Source organism: Entelurus aequoreus, linkage group LG05, assembly GCF_033978785.1.
Source record: "Entelurus aequoreus isolate RoL-2023_Sb linkage group LG05, RoL_Eaeq_v1.1, whole genome shotgun sequence".
Taxonomy (NCBI): Eukaryota; Metazoa; Chordata; class Actinopteri; order Syngnathiformes; family Syngnathidae; genus Entelurus; species Entelurus aequoreus.
The window spans coordinates 86360280-86372410 of NC_084735.1; the positions used below are offsets into that span (position 1 = coordinate 86360280).

At 34.6% G+C, this 12131-nt stretch overlaps 1 protein-coding gene across 1 annotated transcript in view; it reads right to left on the reverse strand.

The window, feature by feature from the left end:
• Positions 1-12131, reverse strand: part of LOC133651202 (excitatory amino acid transporter 5-like) — a 120258-nt gene that overhangs the window by 38703 nt on the left and 69424 nt on the right. Inside the window, exons 4-7 of the mRNA XM_062049230.1 lie at positions 10436-10478; positions 6227-6458; positions 6062-6161; positions 5762-5995 (exon numbers count right to left, since the gene is read on the reverse strand). Of these exons, the coding sequence (XP_061905214.1) occupies positions 5762-5995; positions 6062-6161; positions 6227-6458; positions 10436-10478 (609 nt within the window). The remainder of the gene's footprint in view (positions 1-5761; positions 5996-6061; positions 6162-6226; positions 6459-10435; positions 10479-12131) is intronic.

A 12131-nucleotide genomic window follows, 5' to 3' on the forward strand; every position in this document is an offset into this window, starting at 1 on the left:
TAGTAATTCAAATGATACAATCATGGCTGTGTATTTGGTATTTTGGTATTTATATTACATCATCTCTCATTGCATATTAATGTATCTGCGTAATTAGTATACTCTGCTTTTGTGTTGATGTCGTAAAGCGGCAGTAAGTGCTGTAAAAAGGGTAAAGGTGCTGGAGCCTGCGGGGTCCAAATGAATGCATGATTAGTCTGCGTTTATAGGAAATGATTGTGATATCTTTTTTGACAGCCCTACAGTAATACTACTACTTGAAAGAAGTGTAGAACGATGTGTAAAAGAGCTGTATGGTTCAGTCAGCAATATCCATCAATTGTTTAATATGGAGGTTAATTTGTGATTTTATTACAAAAGCCATTTTTTTGACACTGAATTTATGGAACTGAAATGTTAAAATTCAGTGTAAAAAAAATCAGTGTAAAAAATTCAGCGTATAAAAATTCAATGTAAAAAATTCAGTGTTTAAAAATGAATTGTAAAAAAATACAATGCATAAAAAATAATTGTAAAAAAAAATCAGTGTATTAAAAATTCAGTGTAAAAAAATTAAATTGATAATAGTTCATTGTAAAAAATACAGTGGATAAAAAAATAATTGTAAAAAAAAATGAGTGTATTAAAAATTCAGTGTAAAAAAATTAAATGGATAAAAGTCCATTGTAAAAAATACAGTAGATAAAAAATAATTGTTAAAAATATCACTGTATTAAAAATTCAGTGTAAAAAAATTAAATGGATAAAAGTTAATTGTAAAAAATACAGTAGATAAAAAATATTTGTAAAAAAAATCAGTGTATTAACAATTCATTGTAAAAAATTAAATGTAAAAAAATTCAGTGTAAAAAAATCAGTGTAAGAAATTCAGTGCATAAAAATTCAATGTAAAAAAATTCAGTGTTTAAAAATTCATTGTAAAAAATACAATGCATAAAACATTATTGTAAAAAAAAATCAGTGTATTAAAAATTCAGTGTAAAAAATTAAATGGATAAAACTTCATTGTAAAAAATACAGTGGATAAAAAAATGATTGTAAAAAAAAAATCAGTGTATTAAAAATTCAGTGTAAAAAAATTAAATGGATAAAAGTCCATTGTAAAAAATACAGTAGATAAAAAAATAAATGTTAAAAATATCAGTGTATTAAAAATTCAGTGTAAAAAAATTAAATGGATAAAAGTTCATTGTAAAAAATACAGTGGATAAAAAAATAATTGTAAAAAAAAATGAGTGTATTAAAAATTCAGTGTAAAAAAATTAAATGGATAAAAGTCCATTGTAAAAAATACAGTAGATAAAAAATAATTGTTAAAAATATCACTGTATTAAAAATTCAGTGTAAAAAAATTCAATGGATAAAAGTTAATTGTAAAAAATACAGTAGATAAAAAATATTTGTAAAAAAAATCAGTGTATTAAAAATTCATTGTAAAAAATTAAATGTAAAAAAATTCAGTGTAAAAAAATCAGTGTAAGAAATTCAGTGCATAAAAATTCAATGTAAAAAAATTCAGTGTTTAAAAATTCATTGTAAAAAATACAATGCATAAAACATTATTGTAAAAAAAAATCAGTGTATTAAAAATTCAGTGTAAAAAAATTAAATGGATAAAACTTCATTGTAAAAAATACAGTGGATAAAAAAATGATTGTAAAAAAAAAATCAGTGTATTAAAAATTCAGTGTAAAAAAATTAAATGGATAAAAGTCCATTGTAAAAAATACAGTAGATAAAAAAATAAATGTTAAAAATATCAGTGTATTAAAAATTCAGTGTAAAAAAATTAAATGGATAAAAGTTCATTGTAAAAAATACAGTGGATAAAAAAATAATTGTAAAAAAAATGAGTGTGTAAAAAATTCAGTGTATAAAAATTCAATGTAAAAAAATTCAGTGTAAAAAAAATCAGTGTAAGAAATTCAGTGCATAAAAATTCAATGTAAAAAAATTCAGTGTTTAAAAAGTCATTGTAAAAAATACAATGCATAAAACATTATTGTAAAAAAAAATCAGTGTAGTAAAAATTCCGTGTAAAAAAATTAAATGGATAAAAGTTCATTGTAAAAAATACAGTGGATAAAAAAATTATTGTAAAAAAAAATCAGTGTATTAAAAATTCAGTGTAAAAAAATTAAATGGATAAAAGTTCATTGTAAAAAATACAGTGGATAAAAAAATGATTGTAAAAAAAAATCAGTGTATTAAAAATTCAGTGTAAAAAAATTAAATGGATAAAAGTCCATTGTAAAAAATACAGTAGATAAAAAAATAAATGCTAAAAATATCAGTGTATTAAAAATTCAGTGTAAAAAAATTCAATGGATAAAAGTTCATTGTAAAAAATACAGTAGATAAAAAATATTTGTAAAAAAAATCAGTGTATTAAAAATTCATTGTAAAAAAATCAGTGTATAAAAATTAAATGTAAAAAAATTCAGTGTAAAAAAAATCAGTGTAAGAAATTCAGTGCATACAAATTCAATGTAAAAAAATTCAGTGTTTAAAAATTCATTGTAAAAAATACAATGCATAAAACATTATTGTAAAAAAAAATCAGTGTATTAAAAATTCAGTGTAAAAAAATTAAATGGATAAAAGTTAATTGTAAAAAATACAGTGGATAAAAAAATGATTGTAAAAAAAATCAGTGTATTAAAAATTCAGTGTAAAAAAATTCAATGTATAAAAGTATCAGTGTAAAAAAATTTGGTGTTTAAAAATGTATTGTAAGAAAATACAGTGTATAAAAAATAATTGTAAAAAAAATCAGTGTATAAAAATTCAGTGCTGAAAAATTCAGCGTTGAAAAATTTGCTGCTTCAAAAAGCAAGACTCACTTCCGGTAAAATAATCCTGAAGCAATCGATCCTGTCTCAGAAACCAGCCAATGAGGTGGTGAGTTTGAAGTCACGTGACACGGGTCTTGCAAAACGGCATAAAAAAAGCGCTTAAATGGGCTACCTGGGCATAACACAACATCATTAACATTCCAATGCAGCCGGCTGAATATTTTCAAACTATAGAAATGATTCCAATGTTTAGAATCTGCGCATCTGAGTGACGTGCAAAGCTCTGCTTCATGCAGACCGGGCACAAACAGAGTGGGCGGGGCTTGTTTACACAGCAAAAAGCCTGATAGCTCGTGTCAAACGGAGGCAGATTTCTACAACAAAGTTCTGCAGAACATTGACACTAAAACCAAATGTAGATTATTTTTTTAACCCTTTTCTTTTATGTTTCGCCGTGTTTGATGCATCTTTGTTGTTCTTGCTGGATTATAAAAGATCAAGGAGGTGGTCTGGAAAGTAGAGGAGCGACGTTCATATTCTCTCAATATTCAGTGTTTTACTGTTCATAGTTAATATTGTCAATCTCACATTCTGTATTTTCATGTACCGTATTTTACGGACCATAGGGCGCACCGGATTATTAGGCGCACTACCGATGAGCGGGTCTAGTCAGGTTTATTTTCATACAAAAGGCGCACCGCATTATAGGGCGCATCATATTATTATTTTTTTTCTAAATTGAATACACTTCCTTGTGGTCTACATAACATGTAATGGTGGTTCTTTGGTCAAAATGTTGCAAATTTTCAGGACTTATGCAGATCCCAAATACAGATCAGCAGGTACCAGAATGTAAGAAAAGTTGCTTTTGCATAATACTACGAAACAAAACGCCAGATAATTGTCTTACCTTATACACACACCATAATAATACTTGTAATGTTGAAGCGCAGTACAATCCATCAAGCGGTGCGGCTTCATAGCTTACCAAAGTCGTACTAAAACATTTTGATAGATTTTTGAGCGCCGTGTGTAATGTTCTATATTTTCAATGGAGCATATTACATTTTGGTGTTGTTTTCCTGAGTCATATTGCAGTCTACACATATCTCTTATGTGTGACTGCCATCTACTGGTCACACTTATTATTTCACCAGGTACCAAATAAAATAGCTTTGAGGTCGGTAAGCACAACCCAAATTTTTCCGTACACTAGGCGCGTTATAAGGCACTAGGGATGATGCTCGAAACCGGTTTTCCCGGTTGTTCGATAAGAAAAGAACCGAGTCCTCGGACTCGAATCCCTTTTTGAGAACCGGTACCCGTTATCGAGACCACTATAGTAAAGAAAAAGAGTTGGTTCTTTATTCGAATCCCTGAGAACAAATCCCTTCCCACAGGAAATGCCCTGTGGGACGGCAATGTTATCTCCATTTGATTGTAGACTCTTACTGACACCTTGTGGCGATATGAAAATACTACGCGTCATTAGTTTGGGCACTTGCGGGTTGGCGACGTCAGTTCAGTTCATGAAACAATTGAGAAGTAGACAAGTTGTGTTAGCTTCTACAAGCCTTGGAAAAGATAAGTCTGTAAGAAAACTGTTTAACTTGTTTATGTAACTCAATATTAAGGTGGAAAGTGGTTAAGTTTGATAATAAGATGTCTATTGAAAACGAGTTTTGTGCACTGTTTCAATGGATGTTTTGAGGACTTAAAATGGCTGCCAGTCGTGTATTTCCACCATCGAAATAGTTTCAACACTCAGAAGTATTTGTTTGATGATAGTACTGTATATTTGTGTGAAGCTGATATTTACATATTGTGTATTACATTTCAGTATGTTAATTGAATCACATAGCTTATACATTTGTCATTGTGTGTATTTTAGTTTAAAAAAATAAAAAATAACAGTCCAGTGCAAGACAAAAGTAAAGATAGGAAAATACAAAGCAAGATCAGCAACAATAAAGAGCCTAAATGGATTAATCTGCTTTGGAACTTTATTAGACGTCTTGGATTGTTTGTTAGCTGTCTGCCAAACTGTATAACCTCAACACGTACAGTGAGGGCAGAACAGGCAATATGCAATTATTGCCAGGCTTCGCTCTCATGTAAGGGAAGAAGAATTGTTGATTGATGACTGTGGTGTTCTTAGTGTCATAGTGTGTGTAGTTAGTATGTTCCAATAGCAGCAGAAGTGCACTTTTCGGAGAGCTGTATTATTTTCCGTTTTGTTCCCAAGGGACTGATTTTATTTAACATTATATTATTATTTATACACCTATAGTGATCACAGAGACAGGTTGTTTTTGTGTTACTGTATATATTAGTTTTTCTGAAAAATCACACTTAATATACTTTGGGTGTAACAGTCAATATTTATTTATTTATTTATTTATTTATTTTTTTTATAAAATAAAAGTGAACTTTTGTTAAACCAAATATTGTGTTTTTTTCCATATACAACAACCTATCTGGAATCGGTAAGAGAATCGATAAGGAATCGGTTCGATAAGAGGATTCCATAATGGGCCCGAACTCGATCATTTCTGATCAAACATCATCCTTATAAGGCACACTGTCGAGTGTTGAGAAAATGAAAGGATTTCAAGTGTGCCTTATAGTCCGAAAAATACGGTACATTCTGAGTGTCTCAGTCAGTAAATAACTAAACAGACCATCTCAAAAAACGGAATTAACTTTTTTTTGAAATTTTTATACACTGAATTTCAAAACACTGCATTTTTAAGCACATGCATTTTTCCAACACATTTTTTTCAATGCAATTGAGAGGGACAAACGGTAGAAAATGGATGGATGGGTGGAAATTGTCAACATAGTTTGATGTAAAAAAAAAATTCAGTTCATAAATTCAGTGTCAAAAACAAGCTTTGGTGATAAAGACACAAATGAAGCTCTATATTGGGAACATTTCCAAAGTGCATAGAGTAGTCCATATCTACCTGGAGGAGGTGGCCAAGGAAATGAGCAGGGCCTGCAGGATTCCTCTGATGTAGACAATGGGGCTCTTCTTGGTGATGAAGAAGTACATGGCGGGGAGGATGAACAGACCATGCAGTACCAAACCCATTACCACCGTGATGGCATAAAAGCCCAACTTCTTCCCCATCGCTGATGGATCGTCCATCTCCAAGATCTTCCCGGCCACCAGGAAGACAATCCCAAAGGGGAAATACCTGAGAAGGGACAGCAAACATGTTAGGACTGAGCTACCGATTATGAATGATTGTTACGGTTCTTACCAGATGACGATGGCAACAATCTTCAGGACCGCTTCATTCACACTCTGGCAGAAGTTCACCAGTGCGCTTCCGTTGGGCCCCATTCTGCCCAGCATGATCCCTGGAAGAAACACGTTCAGCGCGGAACACGCACGGTTTTTAGAATCCCGTACGAGAGCCTCTTACCCATGGTGGCCGAGAAAATAACGATCCCCAGCACGTTCATGCCCTCGCTTGTACCGGGCGATGTTTTCATGATGACGTCCGGCGGCGGCGTGAGATCCAGGGAGAAGTTCTGGATGTCGGTTCCGTTGTCATCCTGGATACCGTAGATGTACACCCTCCGAGTGGTCGTCTCATCCAGGAGCTGAGCTACTGTTGGCTTGGGGATGTACTCAGGAACTCTTTGGGTTCGATACTTGAAACCAAAAGGTAGAAAGGGGGTCTTAGTGTTGGAATAATTGTTTCAAAGTTATCACAAAAACTTTGTGTTACACTGAGTGCCTGGTGAGAAGCAAAAGCTGTCTTTGGAACCTACCAAGAGTAAGGCTCGTAAAACTCCACTGTGTAGGGGGGGGGGGAAGCAAAATGAAGGTGTTCTGTTTCTTTCATGTATTGTAATCAAACAGAAAGATATTGTCTGACCCAAGAACTACAAAAGCAAACTCTTTTACAAACCTGTTTTTGAACTTTTTTACGAACCTCTTCTTTGAACTGTTTTACGACCTTTTCTGTGAACTGTTTACGACCTCGTCCCTTAGAAGCAGCTGTTGCCATGTGGTCAGAGAAAGTCCAAATAAAGTGGAAGGCGTACAATCTTTTGGCAGAGCGTAATGACACTGTACAAGGGTACAGATGTCCAAGCGTCTCTCCTCAAATTGAGCCAAATTGAATTCTGTCTCTGTTTAATTCTTTGCTTCTTATCTTGTTTAAAGGCCTACTGAAAGCCACTACTAGCGACCACGCAGTCTGATAGTTTATATATCAATGATGACATCTTAACATTGCAACACATGCCAATACGGCCGGGTTAACTTATAAAGTGACATTTTAAATTTCCCGCGAAACTTCCGGTTGAAAACGTCTATGTATGATGACGTATGCGCGTGACGTCAATGGTTGAATTGGAAGTATTCGGACACCATTGTATCCAATACAAAAAGCTCTGTTTTCATCGCAAAATTCCACGGTATTCTGGACATCTGTGTTGGTGAATCTTTTGCAATTTGTTCAATGAACAATGAAGACTGCAAAGAAGAAAGCTGTAGGTGGGATCGGTGTATTAGCGGCTGGCTGCAGCAACACAACCAGGAGAACTTTGACTTGGATAGCAGACGCGCTATCCGACGCTAGCCGCCGACCGCATCGATGATCAGGTGAAGTCCTTCGTCGCTCCGTCGACCGCTGGAACGCAGGTGAGCACGGGTGTTGATGAGCAGATGAGGGCTGGCTGGCGTAGGTGGATAGCTAATGTTTTTAGCATAGCTCTGTGAGGTTTCGTTGCTAAGTTAGCTTCAATGGCGTCGTTAGCAACAGCATTGTTAAGCTTCGCCAGGCTGGAAAGCATTAACCGTGTAGTTACATGTCCATGGTTTAATAGTATTGTTGATCTTCTGTCTATCCTTCCAGTCAGGGGCTTATTTCTTTTGTTTCTATATGCAGTTAAGCCCGATGCTATCACGTTAGCTCCGTAGCTAAAGTGCTTCACAGATGTATTGTCGTGGAGATAAAAGTCACTGTGAATGTCCATTTCGCGTTCTCGACTCTCATTTTCAAGAGGATATAGTATCCGAGGTGGTTTAAAATACAAATCCGTGATCCACAATAGAAAAAGGAGAGAGTGTGGAATCCAATGAGCCAGCTTGTACCTAAGTTACGGTCAGAGCGAAAAAATATACGTCCTGCACTGCACTCTAGTCCTTCACTCTCACGTTCCTCATCCACGAATCTTTCATCCCGGCTCAAATTAATGGGGTAATCGTCGCTTTCTCGGTCCGAATGGCTCTCGCTGCTGGTGTAAACAATGTGCAGATGTGAGGAGCCTTTCAACCTGCGACGTCACGCTACTTCCGATACAGACAAGGCTTTTTTTATTAGCGACCAAAAGTTGCGAACTTTATCGTCGATGTTGTCTACTAAATCCTTTCAGCAAAAATATGGCAATATCGCGAAATGATCAAGTATGACACATAGAATGGATCTGCTATCCCCGTTTAAATAAAAAATAATCATTTCAGTAGGCCTTTAATGTGGAACAGATGCATCAAATTTCATTTAGAGCTTGTTATATAATTGTTGCAATTATAAAAGAGGGGGAAAAAGCGTTTTTTAAGAGTTTTATCTTGTTCCATATTTTTTATATTTGTAATAAATGACTTCATAAAAATATAACTAATGTGTGATTATTAGTAGGCCTTTAATAGATGTCAACAGTGTTTGAACCTGACACTTAGTACTCGTAGTAGATAACGAGCAGAGGTGATCCATGATCGGATTCAAGGAGCTTTTGTTGTCATACTTCTACACATTTTGACATTCATGGATTTGGAAATGTGGACTCATGTCCAGGCAGTACTAAGCGAAAACAGTAATAAATAGCCAATATAGAAAAACAGTAATACGTAGAAAATAACGTAGGGCACCTCTATGACTCATTATTGTATGCAACCCCATGTCGTCCGTGACGTACAATTACAAAATAAAATGTAAGGTACAATAAATCATGCTTTTTTTTTTTTTTTACTCGAGATGTGATCTTCATTTTTCATGTGGCAATCACTCAATGAAGAAAAATACATTCTTCACGCTCTAAAATATGATGAGTCAACCATCTCTACTGTTGAAAATAATCAACAACGGAAAACTCTCAGAATTGGGGACATTGTGAGGAAATTTGATTAAGTAATGAGATTAACTATAAAAATGCTGATTCACTGTTTTTACTGTACCGCTCTATCTCAATGTCAACACGGTAACGTTATTTGTTTCTAAAATAGTATTTTATTAAGTCATTGTCTGCTCGGCGTCTTCATGCTATTACCCTACACGCCATACCGGCAGGCACGAGACGTTGAAACAACGTTGATAATTGTTGAATTGGGTCTTGACGTTGAGCAGCTCAAACATAACTTTGAAACAACACGCTTTCTGGCAACGTTGAATCAATGTTGGGTTCTGACGTTGATTCGACCATTGAAATTTGGTCATTTTCCAACCAACATTCACAAATACAACGTTGAAACAACATGCTTTTTGGCAACGTTGAATCAATGTCTGGTTCTGACGTTGATTTGACCATTGAAATTTGGCAATTTCCCAACCAATATTCTACATTGCAAATGCAACGTTGAAACAACATACTTTCTGGCAACGTTGAATCAATGTCGGGTTCTGACGTTGATTTGACCATTGAAATTTGGTCATTTTCCAACCAACATTCACAAATACAACATTGAAACAACATGCTTTTTGGCAACGTTGAATCAATGTCTGGTTCTGACGTTGATTTGACCATTGAAATTTGGCAATTTCCCAACCAATATTCTACATTGCAAATGCAACGTTGAAACAACATACTTTCTGGCAATGTTGAATCAATGTCGGGTTCTGACGTTGATTTGACCATTGAAATTTGGTCATTTTCCAACCAACATTCACAAATACAATGTTGAAACAACATGATTTTTGGCAACGTTAAATCAATGTCGGGTTCTGACGTTGATTTGACCATTGAAATTTGGCAATTTCCCAACCAATATTCTACATTGCAAATGCAACGTTGAAACAACATACTTTCTGGCAATGTTGAATCAATGTCGGGTTCTGACGTTGATTTGACCATTGAAATTTGGTCATTTTCCAACCAACATTCACAAATGCAACATTGAAACAACATGCTTTTTGGCAACGTTAAATCAATGTTGGGAAAAAGAAAGAAAGACAAAAGAAAAACAAAACAGCCTGCCTAGCAGCTTTTGTGTCAACATTGTAACTTTTTCTCGTTAGATTTCACCTCATTCCACTTTTTTTAATGTTCATTTTTATTTTTTGCAATAGCATTTCCAGAATGTGTGGCGGGCCGCTAAACAATTAGCTGCGGGCCGCAAATGGCCCCCGGGCCGCACTTTGGACACCCCTGCTGCACTGTGTGCTTGTTTGATTGGTGAAATGGAGTCATGTGACATCGCCTGCCGGAAGCAGGGTCGCTGACATAAGAAAACGTCTTTGCAAGCCTTTATCGATAATTGTGATATAAATAAATGTAACGATCGGAATACAACTCAATGTAAAAGTACCGTTTCTTCTTCTCTAAAAAGTAAAAGAAGTATGTTACAATAAAACATTTGTTTAGCGCTGTTGAAAGTGAACACAATGCGTTGCGACGGTTGTGCTTACCTGCTGAAAGGTGGCTTGAACCAGGTTTGCAGGGAACATGTTTCTGAGAAAGAGAAGTCAAATTGTCCAATGAAGAGCTTTGAAATGATCAACGGTAGACACAGCGACACCCCGTAGAGCTGCACCATTCTCGGTAAAGATGCGTCTGGGAAATGGCTTGAAAACACGAAACGAGAAAAAAGGTCTGGCGCTTTTGTGAGTCAGTGCCTTCAAAAAAACACATGCACAGTTCTTCCTGGAACACCAGAACACAGATTTATAGTAATAGGTCATTAATTCACACCAACATTGATTTTTGAGCATTGACAGTCAGGGCACCACTCATAAAAGTGTTAAAAATAAGTCATACATTATTTTTTTTTAACTTTCAACTAGGGATGTCCGATATTATCGGCCGATAAATGCGTTAAAATGTAATATCGGAAATTATCGGTATCGGTTTTTTTATCACTGTATCGTTTTTTTTTTGGTTTTTTTTATTAAATCAACATAAAAAACACAAGATACACTTACAATTAGTGCACCAACCCAAAAAACCTCCCTCCCCCCATTTCTTTCTGCAAGTCTGCAAGGGATACAGTCCGTAAGCACACATGATTGTGCGTGCTGCTGCTCCACTAATAGTACTAACCTTTAACAGTTAATTTTAATCATTTTAATTAATTACTAGTTTCTATGTAACTGTTTTTATATTGTTTTACTTTCTTTTTTATTCAAGAAAATGTTTTTAATTTAGTTATCTTATTATTATTATTATTATTTTTTTAAAGTACCTTATCTTCACCATACCTGGTTGTCCAAATTAGGCATAATAATGTGTTAATTCCACGACTGCATTTATCGGTTGATATCGGTATCGGTTGATATCGGTATCGGTAATTAAAGAGTTGGACAATATCGGAATATCGGATATCGGCAAAAAGCCATTATCGGACATCCCTACTTTCAACGTTTAATAAGCTTTTAGGGTTTTTTTTGGTGGTTTTTTTTACGTTTTACATTTTTTTGTTTTATGCCCTTTTCTTATGTGGAAAACACACAAAATATGCACTATTTTCCCTAATATATATATATATAATATATATATATATATATATATATAAATTTGACGGAAGCAGATTTTTTCATATATCCATATTTAAGTGTTACTTCTTTATTTTCATAGTCACATTACAAAACAGCTAGTGTTCTTCCAATTGTGCTCTTTTGGTCTGCAAGTACTGTGTGTCGGCCTTGATAGTTTGGTATGCAGGGAGTAGAGATAACTCAGGGAGTAGCCATAACAACGGGAGTGGGAGCGAGGGACAGATGGAAGAACACAGCACTTCCGTGGGTTTGGGGAGGAGAGATCGATCTTAGCTGGGCTAGTGAACGCTTCTGTACTGGATTGGTCTCACGTTGGTTTTCAAAGCTTTGAGAATAAACCACAAAATACCAACTACTGCCTGGTGATCAATTTAAACTTCAGCTTATGTGCCATAGAAAGAACCTGGGAGAGACTAGCAATTTGAATTCCCCATTGGAGGAAGAGCTGGTCGAACGCAACAATTTCAAAGTGGAATATTTGATGTGAAGTAATTGGAGCCTTGAATAGGATCAATAATTCATAACAACATTGATTTTGATTAATTATTATTTTTAAAAAAAACACGAAAGTTTAAAAGAAAAACACATGGCATGCTTGTGTTATTAGAGT